General features: G+C 41.4%; 1 protein-coding gene across 10 annotated transcripts in view; it reads right to left on the bottom strand.

The window, feature by feature from the left end:
• LOC126039586 (probable cation-transporting ATPase 13A4) overlaps positions 1 to 16,960 on the bottom strand; it is a 51,964-nt gene that overhangs the window by 20,565 nt on the left and 14,439 nt on the right. For 5 of the 10 annotated variants that reach the window (XM_049802930.1, XM_049802933.1, XM_049802939.1 and 2 more), the window contains exons 5-19: positions 14,938 to 15,008; positions 14,765 to 14,845; positions 13,804 to 13,873; positions 12,836 to 12,970; positions 12,332 to 12,413; positions 11,563 to 11,694; positions 10,188 to 10,358; positions 9,601 to 9,758; positions 6,208 to 6,396; positions 5,829 to 5,890; positions 4,968 to 5,118; positions 3,539 to 3,625; positions 2,692 to 2,845; positions 1,978 to 2,089; positions 223 to 347 (exon numbers count right to left, since the gene is read on the bottom strand). In XM_049802930.1, the coding sequence (XP_049658887.1) occupies positions 223 to 347; positions 1,978 to 2,089; positions 2,692 to 2,845; positions 3,539 to 3,625; positions 4,968 to 5,118; positions 5,829 to 5,890; positions 6,208 to 6,396; positions 9,601 to 9,758; positions 10,188 to 10,358; positions 11,563 to 11,694; positions 12,332 to 12,413; positions 12,836 to 12,970; positions 13,804 to 13,873; positions 14,765 to 14,845; positions 14,938 to 15,008 (1,780 nt within the window). The remainder of the gene's footprint in view (positions 1 to 222; positions 348 to 1,977; positions 2,090 to 2,691; positions 2,846 to 3,538; positions 3,626 to 4,967; positions 5,119 to 5,828; positions 5,891 to 6,207; positions 6,397 to 9,600; positions 9,759 to 10,187; positions 10,359 to 11,562; positions 11,695 to 12,331; positions 12,414 to 12,835; positions 12,971 to 13,803; positions 13,874 to 14,764; positions 14,846 to 14,937; positions 15,009 to 16,960) is intronic. The other 5 variants (XM_049802932.1, XM_049802934.1, XM_049802935.1 and 2 more) reach the window with 4 other exon arrangements.

Raw genomic sequence — 16,960 nt, 5'->3', positions numbered from 1 at the left:
CTGACAGAGCCTGGTGAAGTTGTCAGGGACATAAGCCTGCATGGTTCAGCTCACATCATTATTACAACACAGATGCTTCCTGGACTATAATTGTCTGAAAGATACAAATGTCTGTGCGTTCCTATCAGTGGTGGTGACAAAGCAGCAGACTGTTCACTTAAACGTCATTGAACTCCCTGTCTGGGCCAGTGGCCACATAAATAATCCACCCTTTTTAGATACCTGTGACCATAACACTTCTGATGCCGGCAGCACTGAGCTCTTCCAGGACAGGCTTTGTCTCCCTCTTTAATCGATTCTCCATTATCAGCAGACCCAGGAATGTCAGATCAGATTCTACCTCCTCCCTAACAGTGAAGAACAGACAGATTTAATTCTTCTTTTTGCCTTTGGCCTGTTTTTGCATTGAATTGGCTGATAGCCAATTATAACTGTTAACCATCCCACCTAACTCAAAAGAATTAAAATAACTTGTTAGTTTTCAGCAGTCCCAGGCTGTCTGTCTTTTGTGGTGCTATTTCAACACCAGCTGGGCTTGCTTCCCACTGGCAGCAACTGGTGCTGGTTGTGTATGGAAGACCTTCACTTGATTTTTCATCCTTCTGTTCTCTTCTTTCCTTGTTCTGAAGAAACAAGTTCAGTACATAGCCAGCTTCCAGCTCATGTTTGCTTAATTACCAAACCGAAAAAGAGCCAATTTTGACCTACCTGCTCTACATACCAGCATGAAGCCTGATGGATAAGTTGGACAGTTTTGCATTCAGGCACCATCCTTAGCCAGCATGAAAAAAAACCCTGAATTTCCTGCAGGATTCTCAAAATGTGGTGGTCTGATTTGGAAAGTTCATGCCCACTAGCTCTTCTCATTTGAGCAGTGTACAACAAAGAAACAGACCTTAGTAAATGTATCTGCTACTCTTGACAGTAGGACCTGAGCAAACAGCATGTGGGAACTCCAATGCTGTTCTCTCCTACTCTTTTCTTTACACCTGTGCTATTGCTTTTTTTACAGTTAAACACATGCAGTTGAGAACAGAATTTGGTAAACAATCCCACCCCTGAGTCATAAACTAGAGGTCTCTCAGGGAGACAGGTTGACTCTGAAGAGTCCGAAAAAAAGAAAAGCTTTCGAACACTTATTTTAGCCACTGTAGTAAGGAGGAGGTGACGTCAAACACTTGCATAGCAGTCAAAGTAGCTGAGTCAGGTGATGCCTGAATAGTCACTGCTTTCACAGCAGATCTTGTGTTTGACCTCCAGTTTTCGTTTTTCTCCTGGCAGTATATACATCACACATGCTATAACTACACACACAACTGCAAAACCTGGGCCATATCACACACATTCGCTCACTGGGTTGGATAGGTCTGTTATGACATGACGTGTAGGTGTTCTTGTGTGAGGCTTGTAGAAAACAAATACCATGAGCATAGCAGAAGAGTTTGCTGGCTTCTCTAGAAACTAAAGAGAACTAAAGATAGAAAGCTAAAGGATTGGACCAAGACAGCAGCAGAAGATAGTCTGCTGACTTTGACTGGGCTAGAGAACAGGCGGTATAATGGGGGTCATCTGCTGCCTTTGCTTAATCAAGGAGTCAGGATAACAAAAATTCAAAAAAAAAAAAAAAAAAAAAAGAGACTCCTCTTCAGCTTAAAGCTTGGACAAATCTGCAAGGAGATTGGTAGAAATGATGAGTGAGGGGTGTACTAGACTTCAGAGTGTACTAGAGTTATACTTCCTGTGTTGATCTGAAGTTAAGAAATGTGTAAGGATTCTGGGTATGTGCTATGAGCATGGGGTAGTAAAGCGCCCTTTACCCATTCTCAGACAGACCTATATCCAGATTTAAATCAGATTCCCTCTGGTCTGAATCTAACACAGCTCTGCTCTTGGCACGAGTGTTGTGGTAATGGTACTGTGTGAGGCACCACTAGCCTATGGCTGAAGGTAGCTGATAAGAAGCAGTCTATGGCTTACCTTGTTAGATGAGTAGATTGCTTCCCTGCCTGTAGAGATTTACATGCCAGTCCGATGACCCTAAAGCCCTGTGCTGTGTAGAGCAGAAGCTTGCTTTCAAAGTTCAATGGGACTGTACAAAAGAGGAAAAGACAGTTCATCAGGGCATTTGACTGCTTTCTAATAAAAGAAAACCTTGGAGCAGGGAAGGTTCCTGTCCCAGAGGGCAGGTATACCTAGAGTCTACCAGTAAGCCAAGGAGATCAAGGAAAACTGCTGAACTGAACTTTGCTCAATAAGAAAATCATTGCCTCTCCTCCATCACTTTGTACTTATGATCCTGAACTATTCTGCAAAGACTTATCGTCTTAAGAGTATCATGAAAGAGCTGTGCTCTTCTAGCTGCCCTCCCAAGGCTTGGAGAAAAAAGAAAATTTTTTTTTTGAGGTATGCTGGACTAGTAGACAATTTTTCTAAATATCTATTCTGGCATAGACTGTACAACTTGTGCAAGAGTTGGTACTCGCTTTTATCTCTTAGCGGTCCTCCTTTGCTGAGAAGGGCTGTATGGGAGCTTAGCCTTAGACTTGGAGCACAACAGACAGACTCTAACTTTTCAGGCTTAAGTATAAAGTCTTAGACCCAGAAATCTCATTTGAACCTTCCACTTCATTGCACCATCAAAAGTCACTTATACATATATGTTTCTAGGAAGCATTTATAAATGTTAGTTACCTGTTTCTGCTCTACATAACATGGCTACCACTTCTGGAGCCCCTTTTGTGAAGACCTGTTGTTCCCCACCAATTTCCTGAGCAATGACAGACATTCTTTGCAAGGCTGAAGAAAATGGAAACTGATGTAAAATGGCAACTCCTTCCACTGGGGCCTAGGAGAAAAGCAAGGGGATTAGATACTGCAACAAGGACTTTAAACTCAGGCCGAAGGATTTTAGATCTATCCTTTGGGCCATGGTTAAGAAGCTAACAGTGTATAATGGGCTGATTTGTCACAGTGGAACAGAAAGAACTGGTATATAAAGAGGAGGTGAAATCTGTACAGAAATATTTAGCTTAAGCAGTAGGAAAAGCTCACTGACAGTTTTATCAGACTATTAGAGGTAACTCACTGAAAGGAACTCACTAGTCCTGTTTCTTTAACAAGCTAGGTCTTATACTGGTCTTGCAAAGGGAAAATGGATGCCTGAAAGCACCCCCCTTTGTGTATGTCACCAGTAACGGTCTGGCATCAGCTACCAGACTCCACAGCAGTCCCAAGTGCTTTTAGAGGTCTTCACCACTCAGCTGAGTTTGGATTGAGTCTCAAGCCACCAGGAGAGGCAAATTCCTGAGCCGGACAATCTGTCATCCAGCATCCCCCTGCTTCTGATGTGAGCAGCAAGCTCCCCCAGGCATCTCTTTTTAATCAGAGAGAGCAAGGCAATCTCTCTGCAGGGAGTACAAAAAAGACAAGTGTGAAGAGCTGTCTTGGACTAGGACAGCCAAGCATTTCTCTACTGAAAGGTAACTCTTACACTGACAGTTTAACTTGATCATGAAAGTGAATCTTGAAAATAGCTTACACTGCTGGCTTTAGGCCCAGGTCTAACAACGGTGGCATGTGTGGATCCTTGACCTTCAATCTGGTGTCCACTGGAATCATCTATCACCTGTGTATTGAAAAGACAAAAATCTTTCAGATCACAGCACCAGCAGAGCTGAAAGGAACCTCAAGGAATCATTTAGAGCTATTCCTTCCCTCAAAACAAGGTATCTTATTCATTCCTGAGGGAGGTCTGTCTGATCTCACACTAAAAAGCTTCAGTAATGGAAAACCTACTGCCTCCCTTGGCAATCAAATCTAAAACTTCACCAGTTTCACTAAGATACTGCTGTACTCTTGCACAGCAAATAGATTATATCCTCTTGCTGACAATAAATCCTTTATTCATTATAACCCACTTAAATATGCAAAAATCTTTAGATATAACATAGACCCAGAAAGCACCATTCTCTGCTCTTGAATTATTCCACAAATAGGCTGGATTTTTTAATCATCACAAGATGACTGTGAGGAACAAAGATATTTTATGGTGTCAAAGGGCACATGATTATTCCTGTTTCACAGGTATTATTTAACAGGATTATTCCTGTTTAATTTATAACTTTGATGGGTGTCTGCCTAAGGCTAAGATGGCAAGGTGATCTCCCTGAGGAAAAACACCCTCTAACTCCTGTCATTACTGGGTAGATTATTCCTTGAAATTTGGCTGGTTTATGTATTTTGCAGATACAATACAGACAGGTGTTAACTATGGATGCTGTCACCCATGTAACTAGCTAATCCTGCCCTGAATCTCTTACCTTGCATCAGCAATGTCTTGTGGCTATACCTTCCACCAGGTAATTACAGGATGTTTTCTTCTTACCCATCTCAGATTTGCAGCCTTTTAGTTTTCATAAATACTCATTCCCTATTCCCGCCGCCAACTGATCAGAGAGTAAATAGCAACACTGATGACTGTTTGCACGTAATGGGACAGAGACTGAAAGCAGAGTGCTTTCATAGGGGCATGGGATTTCAAACCTGAAGATGGCAGAAATATCTCCACATTGACAGAGCTTTAACAAATGTCAGTCCTGTATCTAGTTCAAAGCTGCCGAAGTCTTTTATATGCTCTGTAAAAGCAATCTTAATCTGCATATAAATCACATCTGGGACTTGTTATCTGGCAGTCACCACAGTCAGAGTTGATACTGTAGTGGGGTTTGTATGATATCCACCACTCCCAGTCAAATAAGCTAAGTACTCAAAGTACCCCTAGGTGAATGCTCTAAGCAGAAATAAGGAAGATTTCTCCAAAAGCCTGAGCATGTGGTATCTCTTCTGGGTTTTAGCTTTTTTACTTCTGTGTGGGAAGTGGCTATCGGCATGGGAGGGCTTGGGACACTTTGTGAGAACACCAAAACTCCCCACCACTATTTGCCTAGACAAACAAAGCATAGCTTTACCCAGTTAGTGGCCTCAAACATTTTCACATCCAGTGGGTCTCCTTGGATCTTGCCCTCCCAAACAACTAGTGAGTGACAAACCACCATTGCTCTGAACACTGGGCCCCAAGGCAGGCTGTGGTCCGCAGGAAAGCTGTGAATGTCCTGGAAGCTAACGTGAAAGAGAACATAAAAATTACCATCAGAGAACACCAAACAGCATATGACTAACAGAAAAAAAAAAATCATAAAGTCCTGTCCCGTGGTCAGACCACAAGCATGTTTCTGGGGACTTATCCTTGCCCATGAGCTATTTCTCATGCACCTGTTAAAGGCTGGGATACACATGCTCAGAATAGGTGTATTCTATCTACATAGTTAAGGAGTCCATTGGGATGGACAGAGGAACATATTTTATAAAAATATGTTCCTCAAGGCTTGTGCAAGGACTCTTGAGCTGTGAGGCTGATACAAGTTTGAACATCTTTGTGCATGCACGTTTCTGGAAATGTAAATGGGCACTGAGGGAACTGAGTGGCAAACTCATGGGTAACAGTGACTTCCAGTCATAAAGGGCTGAGGCACAGCTGCAGCTTTGAGACCTAACCTAGCATGTGTACTGCAGACTACACCTGCCTGGGCATGCTCTGCCAAATGCTGACAACAGTGGCTGCATGTTTTCATGTGGAGCGGGACCTCCGGGATGAGGCAAACAACTCGTCTTCCAGAGGCTATAGAAATAATATTGGAAATCTAAACATGGGGAACTTCAAACTGCTGTTTGACATTAATTGTCTTTCAGATTTGTTCATAAGTCTAGGAGGAGAATTCAGTCACTATCCCACCAAATTTAAATGCCATTGGTGCGTCAAGGAGTCTTACCAGTTTCTTTCACAGGGCAGCAAGCCCCAAAGATCCAGGCCATCTTCTGTTAAGGTGCCAGTCTAAGTTAAAATGTACATTTAAATTAACTTCCCACATGAAAGCTCCAATAAGAATAAAAAGCAAGACTTATTTTAAGAAGTTACTGTCCAGAAAATGCCAGCACAGTGCAGAGCAAAAGTGCTACCTGCCAATTCCTGGATTCCATGAAAAACAACAATTCACAACAGCGTCTGTTCGGACAACAAAAACTTAAGTATGCAAGATTGGTCAGTGTGTTTCTAAAATACAATGGAAATGCTTGATCAAAACCCACAGTCTCCCACCCCTAGCATGGTTCCCATTACTAGTAAAAGAGTAACCATCACATAGCAGTTACTTTGTCAAAGCAGATGAGGTTCAGCTGTCCACACACATTGATCCTCTGTGGGCTGATGCAGAAGATGCCCTTTTTCTTCAGCCTCCGCTGGGTATAAATGATCCCTGTTGTCAAGGCAGCTGGCAGAGCTGGGGGGACAGCAATAGTGATAACATCCAAAGACTTCTTCACCACTTCTCCTGCCTCCTCCTGTCATAAAACCAAAGGCAATTATCATTAAGAGGGTGGCAAGGAGTGCTGCTTGGATTGTCTGAGTGTAGCACTCTTCATCCCTCCTCCCCTCCACTGCAGGTGCTTCAGGCTGTGCTGTTTTCTGCCCATGGTCCATCATGTATTCATCTCCCTAAGAAATTAATTGCTTCAATTTAACCAAAGGCTTTAAGGCTACACCACTGCTAAAGAGCAGCCTCCAGGCCTTCCTTCATTCTCCATGCCAACCAACCTGCCAGGCAGATCTCACAGTCTCCTCCAAAGCACATGAGTTCAAACATGCCAGCTATGTTACTGCACCCTCAATCAAGCTCAGTTTCCCATGATACAGCACACAAGAATCTGCCATTTATATGGGCATTCATCCAACTGCCTACAGGCACAGCTCTGGACTCCATGTTAGGGTGACAGGTGAGACATGGGATGGTGCTGAAAAGGAGGGCAGAATGCATGAGCTAATGATTTCTTCTGACCTTATGTTCTAGGAGTTGTGAAAGGAAATTGCTTTTACCTGCAGGAAGAGACATGGAAGTAAAAGTTACATTTCTAGAACCAATCTCTAATTTAGGAGCTTAGAGGTCGGTGTAAAACTGACTGCCCATATGCCAAAAGTCAGCACTGTAACTCTTGGCAGTTGATATCACTGCTAAAGGATTGAATACATTTCAAACTGGGGTCCCAGAACTGAGACACTGCAAACTAAAGCCGATTTGCAGTTCAGAAGGATCTGCAAACCATCACAGAGTTCTATTATTACTTTTTCTGAGCTTGGAACTTTGACCATAAATCATGTTGCATTTGATGTGCTGAATTTCCATTATGTTCTCATTCTTCCTTCATTGATACTGTTTCAGACCACAGAAGGCACCAGTTTGATAATATTTTCTATCTACTTTATGTTAGAATAAGGCACTTACCACCTTTAGATAAACACACTCACAGAAGCATTTAGTATACCATGTGACTGAATCTTACACCAAGACAGTCTGACAAGACAGTTTCAGCTGCTGTGATAATATCAGCATGTATTTTACATATTACAAATGGGAAGTTAAACAACAAAAAAAAAGAAAAACTGCAAAGCAGACACCAGGATATGTTCTTAAACACACTTTCTTTGATATCCCAAGGGGAATTAATCTTCTGAGCCAACTGATTGTAGATTATTCCAAAGGAGAAAAGTGATTCAAAAGCTGAATTGCAGAATCAACCTTGCAACTCAGGACTTGGACTTTAAATTGGCAGATAATTATTAAGGCATGAAATTATTTCTTGAAAGTTTTTGAAGAAGTTCTAAAGCAATTAGGCTTTAAAAATTGCAGAACTACTGTTTACAGTGTGCAACTATTTTTTACATTGACATTAATGCATGAGAATAAGTGAACTGTTTTTAAAAGGGTTTCAGGCAAACCATCCAGGGATTTAGAGACCAATATGGCAGGGCCCTAGGTGCACTAATAGCCCTTAATTACCCTCACTAGCCTCACCTCCACCCACCCCATCTGCTCGTGGATTCAGGAGCTCTATTTAAGCTCAGGCCTGGACCTTCAGTCCCTGTCTGAGCCATGTTGTAGGTGTACCTGCCTCTAGTACTGTCTCCTGGATGGACACCTTTAGGCATGTTTGCAGCCTTCTCTCGTCCTTATCTCTTTCTCCCCAGCTCTCCCCACCATGTTCAGATACTGTGTGACTCTCCTCTGGTCAGTGAGGGCACTACCTGTCCTCTGGTCACCCTCAGTTCCTGGCTTGCCTTCCCCTAGGGAATAGCTGTCCCTTGCTGCTTCCCAACACACTAAGTCTTAGTTCTACATTGAGAAACTTGATTAAAATTATAATACAGAATTAATCAACCCTTGATGTATATGGCACATTAGAGAAGAGCTAACACAGTCTTCAGAGAGGGAATTAATAGCCCCATAAACCTCCTGGAGAACTCTGGAAAAAAGCAGTGGAGATGTGGATGACTTAACTGATACAGGATAGTTGGCTTTGCAAAAGTTATTCCCCAAAAGCTCTCAAGGATATCAAGTGGAGTGATAACCAAGTGAAGGTATCTCCCTTCCACCCCCACCCTGCTCCCTGCCAAATGACTATACAAAGATATGGAAAAAAAAAGGCAGAAGAAAACAGGGAGTTCTTTGTAACACCAGTAAATTTCAGGGGTCTGTGTTTACACCTGTACTGTTCAGGGCTCTGTAACATGGAAGAAAGGTGGCTGAAGGGGTGGCCAATGATCTCTAAATCATGAATAGTACAGGAAACATCACATAGAAAGCAGCTATTTGCTACTTCTCTAAAACAAAAATCTACAGTGCCCAGTGATTTAGACAGCAGCTTTAAGAGCATTTTTATGCAGTACATAATGAAACTGTGGGAATCACTGCCACAGGTGCTGTCAAGTCCAAGACATAAAAAATTCAGAAATATATTAAACCACACTCTGGGAGATTTTCACTGGCTATTAAATCTAGATACAAAAAGACAGCTTACTGAACTGTTAAACCTTTCTCTTCAAGAAGTTAGAAGACTACACCAGGGAAGAATCGTTCTATACTTCCCTACTTCCTAACTAGTTTCCATAAGCATTTGATACCAGTTACTCTCAGAGACAGTGGAGAGGGATAGATGGGTCTTTTACCTAAACTGAAGTTTTTGGAAAGCTGCGTGTTCACAATGACACATCAGTCTGTGTCCCATTTAACCCCTGACTCACTGGTGATTTTTCTAGGAATGTACAAAAAGTGCCACAAAAACTCTGTAAAAGCTACTTGCAGAGTGCTATGCTCTTGGGATCTCCCATTTTCAGAGCTCTAGAAAGCACTATGCTAATTAACATGCACTGGTAATTACATGTATCAGCAAGCACAGGGCAGGCAACACACAAACAGAGCCAGTTGGTGTACAGAAGGCTGCTGATACGGTATGCAGTGCTTGCATAGGATTTGCTAAGACATCAGAAGAGATGACTATTGGGAAACAGTGGGTTTAGGCACCTTGGAACTGAATGTATGAGAGCTTGTATACTGTCAAAAATTCAATTACATTGTAAAATGGCCTCATATACTAAGGCAAAAAGGAGAGTGACAAGGACCACATTTTTAAATATCAATGTATGTGAAGCCACTCAAGTTTCAAGTCTCTTGAAACTGAGTGTGACCATTTCTCCTGCATTTAGTAACTCACCCCATTGAGTGCAAATACACACACTGTGTAGATCATTCCAATGGCTGCAAATGCTATGAGGCACATCAGGAACCGGAGGGCATCTCTGTACAGCTTAAAGTTCATGGGTTTAGGGTAGAGAATGGACCTCACCAGATCCCCTTTGGCTGTATTGAAACCTGAAATGACAAAACTAAAATCATTCCAAGGGGAAAACATTTCCAAAAGTTCTCTACAAAGAATTGAGGCCTTTAAAATGACTCATAATTTCCGTAATGTAAGAAAGAAGGCCCTGATTTTTCATTTCAGTGTATGTGATCTACTCTGCAGAATATAGAAAAAATTTATTTTTGTCTTAAGAAGGAGGATTTTTTCAATGTTTCAGAAGCAAAGAAAAATTCTTCTTTGTAATCATATGCTAGTGGTTTTTGTAAAAGTTATGCCAAGCAAACAGAAACAATGCATAATAACTTAGCCCAGCCCAGGATATCAATTCTCCATCTGTTGTAAATTTGGATTAATACCTTTAACTTAATGTGACTGGACAAATAAGACTGTTCCAGTAAGAAAAAGCATGAAAAGAAAACCAAACTGAAGTGTTGACTGACCAGTCCGCAGCACCACAGCTTTTACTACTCCTGTGTCATCTGCCTTGGTCTGTATGACTTCTGTTCCACAGAAAAGGACATGTTTTTTGTAATCCTCTGCACAGTGCATTCTCCAGGGCTTGAAGTTATCAGCTTGGGGTAAGTGAGTCTTTGTTACTGGAATACTTTCCCCTAGGGAAGATGAGCTCAGATAAGGAAAACTGCAGTACACCTTAAAATCAGCCTGCTGAGTTTCAGTTAAGTACAGTATCTAGACATCCAGATGGTAATTTAAAGGTACTTACTAGAGAAACCAGTTTAGAGAAATGTTACTTTTATATTGTGACATCTTCAGTGACTAAGAGTTTGAAGCCTAGCAAGCAAATAGACTCTGCCAGAGAAGAGCTCTCCTTTGCATCACTACAACAGCTTCATGTAAGTTTGAGAACTGAAAGCAGTCCAAGGACTCCAAACCCTGGCTGCAGATACACAGACTTGAACAGAGATCTGAACTGGTATTGCATGACTATTTGATGGCTGCAAGTTGTTTACCTAGTTTGAACCTCATGTGCAGGTCACTACACTGTTCCCTTAGGCAGATTAAACATGACATTCCCTATTTCCCCTTCCCTAGTAAAAAGGAGAGCCTTCAGCTCAATGCTTGACAGCTAACAAATATCCTGTTTATGTCAAAGCAGATACTAAGGTGAAGCCTTCTGACAGCTGAAGCTTTCTAAATGAAAGGGGTTTCTGGAATTTCTCATTTACATGAAATTTCAGAACTGTGGGGTTCAGTTTGATTCGGACCAAGACCAAATTTAAAGACAAGAAACAGAACTATGAACATCTGCACCAAAAATCCTGCTTTGCAGTGAATTCTCCCACCTAGTGTGTCCTCCACTGCTATCACATGAACATGGAGCTGAGTGTCTGGAAGGCTAGACAGACACTCCAGCAGGTTGGAGATACTGCAGCAACCAGCAACAAGATATTCAGAGTGACCAAGAGAAATCCCTACAGCCTGAGTGGACCGTGGGCCATGTTTGGGAACAGCTTTGCTCCGTATTTGCTGTTTCTTCTGTTGTGCTCACTCCTCTTCACCGTCCACTCCTCCCTTTCTCATCAGAGGATGTCTTCCTAAATTCCGCACCCCAGAAAGGAAGAAAAGGGTGAACTGCCCTTCCTAAAGTCCATCTTGTCTATTTAGATAAGCTGAAGCTAACTACAATCCAGACTTTACTATAGCAAACACCCAAAAGAATCCCCTTCTAAGCTAGCTATAGACTATCTCATAACAACGGTGATACATGATAACACTGTATGTCTTGTGTCACTGGCTGAAGCCATAGGGCTATGATGATGTTTTAATGGTAAACCTGGGAGGGGTGAGCTGTACCTGTCAGCATGCTTTCATTGACAATGCACTGTCCGCTGATCAGGATGGCATCACAAGGCAAAAGGGTTTTTCCCTCTTTCAAAACCAGCATATCTCCAGGAACAAGATGGTGTGATTCCAGCTCTTGGAAACCTGTAGGTGACATGTAATGCAAACTTTGTGCTTCATATATTTCTCTGTGGTAAGGGGAAAAAATATAAGGAACTACCTGCTGAATAGATTGTTACTTCTTTATAATGGCTGATAAACAAAGGACCACAAGTAGGACCTAAGAATACAACCTCCAATATTTAGAAAAGCCTAGGCATCAGTTTGAACTGCAGAATTCCTTCTTATCTCCCCAGGAGCCCAATCAATGGTTATTGTTCCAATGCACTGACCTAATTGAAGAACCTTGGATCTACATTTCTTAGTTTGACTCTGTCTTTTTGGATTGTGGTCTAAATACCATGGCAATGAACAGATTTTGCATGGAGTGATTAGGTGGACTCACCGCCTTTTAATGGCTATGTAGTTAGCCTTGTCAGCACTGCTTTAAGAAAAATAACATCGTTTTCCTGATCATTTTTTGCTAAGGCTGTGCTCAAACAGATATGAATATGACTGATGTGCCACAACATACTTCTAGGTCAAATTAACCCAATCTGCAGAAGCTAGTTAATCAAGCTGAGAGACAGAAGAGGAAACTGCTCTAGAATTTGATACTGTACATTCTTGGGTTTGACATAAATTGCTATAGAAACGAAACACATTGAAGAAAGAAGTGTACAGGATTCACCTTCCTTATTTCTGCAGACAGTGACCATGATGTTGTTATGAGACTCAACCAGTCTGTGCAGTTTAACCGATTGCTATAAATTAAAGAAGAACATACAAAAGTGTTACATCTTACTTACATGATGCAATTCATCCACTAACAATTACTCCCTTTTGTTACTTGTGGTTATGAGACCCCTCATAAACTGGGGTCTGGCCCTGCCAGGAACCATACAATCATACAGAGAAAGAAATTCCCCACCCTAATTATGGAGAAGGTGTAACAAAAGGTTACAAAGCAAAGCACTGGAATGGGGAAGGGAGGATGTGGGTAAAGAACCATACAGAGATTATGATGACTAGGAGGCCAGGGCATTGCACCTGCTACTACACAACGTCACGAGACTAAACCTCTGAGTAACTCTCATAGGACTGTACGTGTGCATGTTGTAACATCCTGGCCTTTCCCAGACATAAGAAATAAATTCTCCTTGTGGAAAAAGGTGAGGTGTCTCACCTGTCTAAGATCATATACAGTCAAAAAAATCGAGAGAAGAGACATGATTATGATGGCAGTGGCATACTCCATGTAATCTTCAGCAAACCACAGACACACACTGAACAGCTGGAACACGTAAAATGGATTTAAGACCTGTTTGGAGAGAGAGCAATACTCAAGAGCTGGCCATACTTAAATGGCTCCAGTATACCCAGCCAGTCCAACCTGTTAGAAGTGGGCTGGAATAAAAGCTATTGAGTTAAGTGTTGTGTCTCCCGACCCCCTTTCTAATTTTGTTAGCAGTGGCTTCAGTCTAATCAGATTGGACCATTTCCATCTGACAGAAGGGCCAAATAATCTGGACCAATAGGATGTTATTTGGGATGTGAATGGCTCAGCCCAAGCCTTGTTTTGCTTGCTTCTTTACAAGAAATGTAACAAAGGTGACAGAAGAGCAAGTTGTGCCATGAGGATGGAGCTCACATACCATAGGCACATCTCCACAAACTCTCTGTTTAGGCCACATATAGCCAGTTCCTGTCTGAAAAAGATACTGGTGCTTTACATGGTGCTATGCCCAGAGTCATAAGCTTGTTGGATCTCTCTGCAGCTGTAGGCATATGCCAGCTACTGCTGTTCACTTAATCTCTGCTGATCAAGTGACAGCCTTTGCCTGGAAGGTTTGACTTCCAGTGCAGCTTATAAACATTCACTGACCCTTGTAATGCCAACAGAACAAGCTCCCAGGACACAGATACATACAAATATGAAGCAGTCATACAGGCATGGGGATGGAGGATAAGGAACAATGGAGAATCAGTGAATTTATGGTGATTTCATGGAACAGCTTTAAACAGGATTTGAAAAAGGAGTGTACTTGATGAGTGAGTACTGGGAAGCTAATTCAGGCATAGAATCCATTATATTCTATATGCACACTCTGCCTCCCCAAGTAGCCTAGAATAAAAGCAACAGAAATGCTTAACCTCTTTGATGAGTAGTTTCCAAATAGGGATCACTGGAACATCAATAGTGTTTGGCCCACATATTACTTTCCTGTATGGGATAAAGATACATCACTTATAGATAAAATAGTGACAATGTAGCTCACTCAAGAAGCTGCAGCTTTCAATAGTCCCGAGAGCTTGTATCGATCCCAGTTTAAAGGCTGTGAGGACCTTTCTCCAAGAAAAAAAAACATTAAATGCCCCTACTTTGTGTTATGTCAGAAAAGTGCTTATGTCAGAAAAGATGACTGTACCAATGAAATCTACTTAAAAAGACAAGAGGTGTAACACAGCCTTTTAGGCAAAAATTTCCATCATGCAAAAATTCCTTTGGAGCACCACAAACAAAGGAATTTTGCACCTAAAACTAAATTATCTAAAAGCAAATAATTTTGCATAAAGTTAAGGGTGATTTAAATGTAAGAGTCAACATGAGTTAAGGCCAGGAGATGGATTTTCAGTATTCAATCAACTGAAGATCATTTCTTTATTTAGCAGTTTCAGGAATAGCTATTCTGTAAATTGTCTAATGATACAGTAGTTTGTGAGATTAAATTCAATGACCAGAACTAGTAGATTTAGAAGTTCAATACAATTACATGGAGCCCCACTGAAGAAGCACACACACAATTTACCTGCACTATCTCATGGAGACTTTCTCTTACACCAAATAAGAACTGCTCAGAGTTAGCTACAGGACATAATTATTTCCTGATTGAGAACAATAAGTGATGAATACTGAGACATTTCAGAAACTTTGACAAGGAATACACAACATTCTCTAGCCCTTTTCATTCAATTTTTCATGCACGGCCATTTAATCTAAAATTATGTGCATATCGTGTAATGGATACACAAGTCAAGGAAAGTGCACCAACAGCAGTGAATTTACATCTCTCTGAAATTCATATGTTAAGTACTTGTGTTTTAAAACGTGTACCTGACATTCCGTTCATTGCAGGTGAGACCAGAACCAAATTTGGCATGTATAGCTGAGCAAGTGTGGTGGTCTTCTAGGGCTCTAAAATATAAAGGGAGTGTTTTCCTTAGGACATTATTCACAAAGAAGCCTGACTTCCTCAGAGAATTCTGTGACCAGGGTATTGAACTCACCCAACTTTCTGGAACTGTTTTGCATAGATATTCCAAACATAGCGGATTCTTTGTACTTGGATACTTTTCACCTGCAAAACAAAACAGGGACAACAATATATGCAACACAGCAAACAAAAATACTCCCAGGCCTGCTCACAGATCTCTACTAGGCATCTTAACTGGGGTTAAGCACAGATAAAGCAAACTATGTGGGGGGGCAGGGAGGGAGAGAAGACAGGATTGCATATACTAACTCCCTAGTTATGTTATAGAGTGGGATCCCCACCTCAGTGCAGGTTCTAGTAAGCTTTACAAATCTTTAGGTCAAGCAAGTACAATGCAGCATTATTCTCTCCCCATTTCATGAAGCAAGGTATACAGTCCTCACTCTCACAGAACAAAGGGAAGAGATCACTGATGCAGTGATGGGTACACAGGCAGCTGTCAAAGCCTGTCTTCAGTCAACAGCTCCCTTATCTTCTCTCTGGCTTTGAGGAAAGCAGGGGGCTTTGGGCAGTTTGCAGGCATGGTGCCAAGTCCTTCAGCTGAACAGATATGCGAACAGACAAGAAAGGCCATCCCAGGATACTTCCTGAGTCACTGCTAATGCTAAGCCCTTGCAGAGCAGTTATCCATTAGGAACACATGCTGCCATTCATAACTTGCAAAAGGAGTCTGTCCTGTCCTGCGCAACAATGACAAAGCCTATTAGAGATAATGGTGCTTCATATCAGCTGGAAGAAGGCAAGGCTATATACACTTATACACATAACTAATACAGAAAACAGCTCTAGGGGACTCTCTCTACCCAGTGCAATAAGCATTATTATATAGGCCAATGAAATCCATACTCAACTCATACACTGACTCGAAATGGAGCTATAACCACAGTCATTAACCTAACGAGAGGTCTGTAGTTAGGATTTCACGCAACAGGAGCTGGACTATTTGCGATGCTAAAAACTGGAGTGGGAAATGAGGGACTTAACTCGCTGCCGGAACAGGTCCTTGGAAAGCTCTTGGGCACTACACATTACTCTAGACTTAGGTAGCTTAAATGGTAAAAAGGTTTTATAATTGACTTTTAAGTAGGGGCTTTTGAATTGCTAGTGAAGGATTAAACTGTTTGCTTTTTGCTGCTTTAAAATCTGTTCTTTTCTATCTAGATGTTTTGATTGATATGAAAGTGGTGTTCAAAGGGCCTATTATTTGAGGCTATATTGGGCTTTTTTACGTCACTAATTCAATCCTCTGAAGAATGTCACAAACCAGTCTTCACTTTCATACTGTGCCAGTTGATTAAACTAGCTGGCACTAAACTTTCTTATGTACATTAATATATACCCACACAAAACAGCAGTAACAGCAACAGCTTTGCACAGCTAAAGGTAGGTTTATAATGAAAATATCTACTAAAAATTGCTGTAGATATAAAAATAAATGCTAACAAGTTAGAAATCTATTTCCTGGAAAATAGCTCTTTTATGGGTTCCCCAGTGCAGTGATCTAGTATCTATAATCAAGAGCCAGATATAGCAAATGTACCATTGCATGCCTATTGCTCACACCAATTTAATGTGTAATGCTAAGCAAGACATTTAACTGAACTGTCTAGTACTTGTTCTAAAATGGGGATAATCATATTTACTCAACTCATGAGAGACCTTGTGATCTCCTTGGATCAATTAATTGTCTACCTTCTCCCCAGTGCCTCCCTGGGATCTCAAAGCTATGGAACTGACAGAGACCAGGATACATTTTTGCAGGAACAGTCAACAGTGCAAGACCTGACTCCAGTAAATGTACTTTGAAGCATAAATTGGTGTACACAAAGGCAAGAAAGCAAAATGTGTTTAAGACCCTCCTTGATAAAACATTTCTAGAAATACTGACGCAGCTCTGCCTAGGCACTTTTCTATTCTATTCCCTCTCAGCTGCATTCATCCATGTTTTCATGTTACTGTGGGAGCTATGATATTCAGTTCCTCACAGTTTCCCTTCAGAAACACAGCCACCCCTAAATTCCTTGATTCCTATGCCA

The sequence above is a fragment of the Accipiter gentilis genome, chromosome 6 (assembly GCF_929443795.1).
Source record: "Accipiter gentilis chromosome 6, bAccGen1.1, whole genome shotgun sequence".
In the NCBI taxonomy this organism is placed as follows: domain Eukaryota; kingdom Metazoa; phylum Chordata; class Aves; order Accipitriformes; family Accipitridae; genus Astur; species Astur gentilis.
The sequence above is the reverse complement of the archived record's forward strand: the minus strand, read 5'-3'. Positions and strand labels throughout refer to the sequence as shown.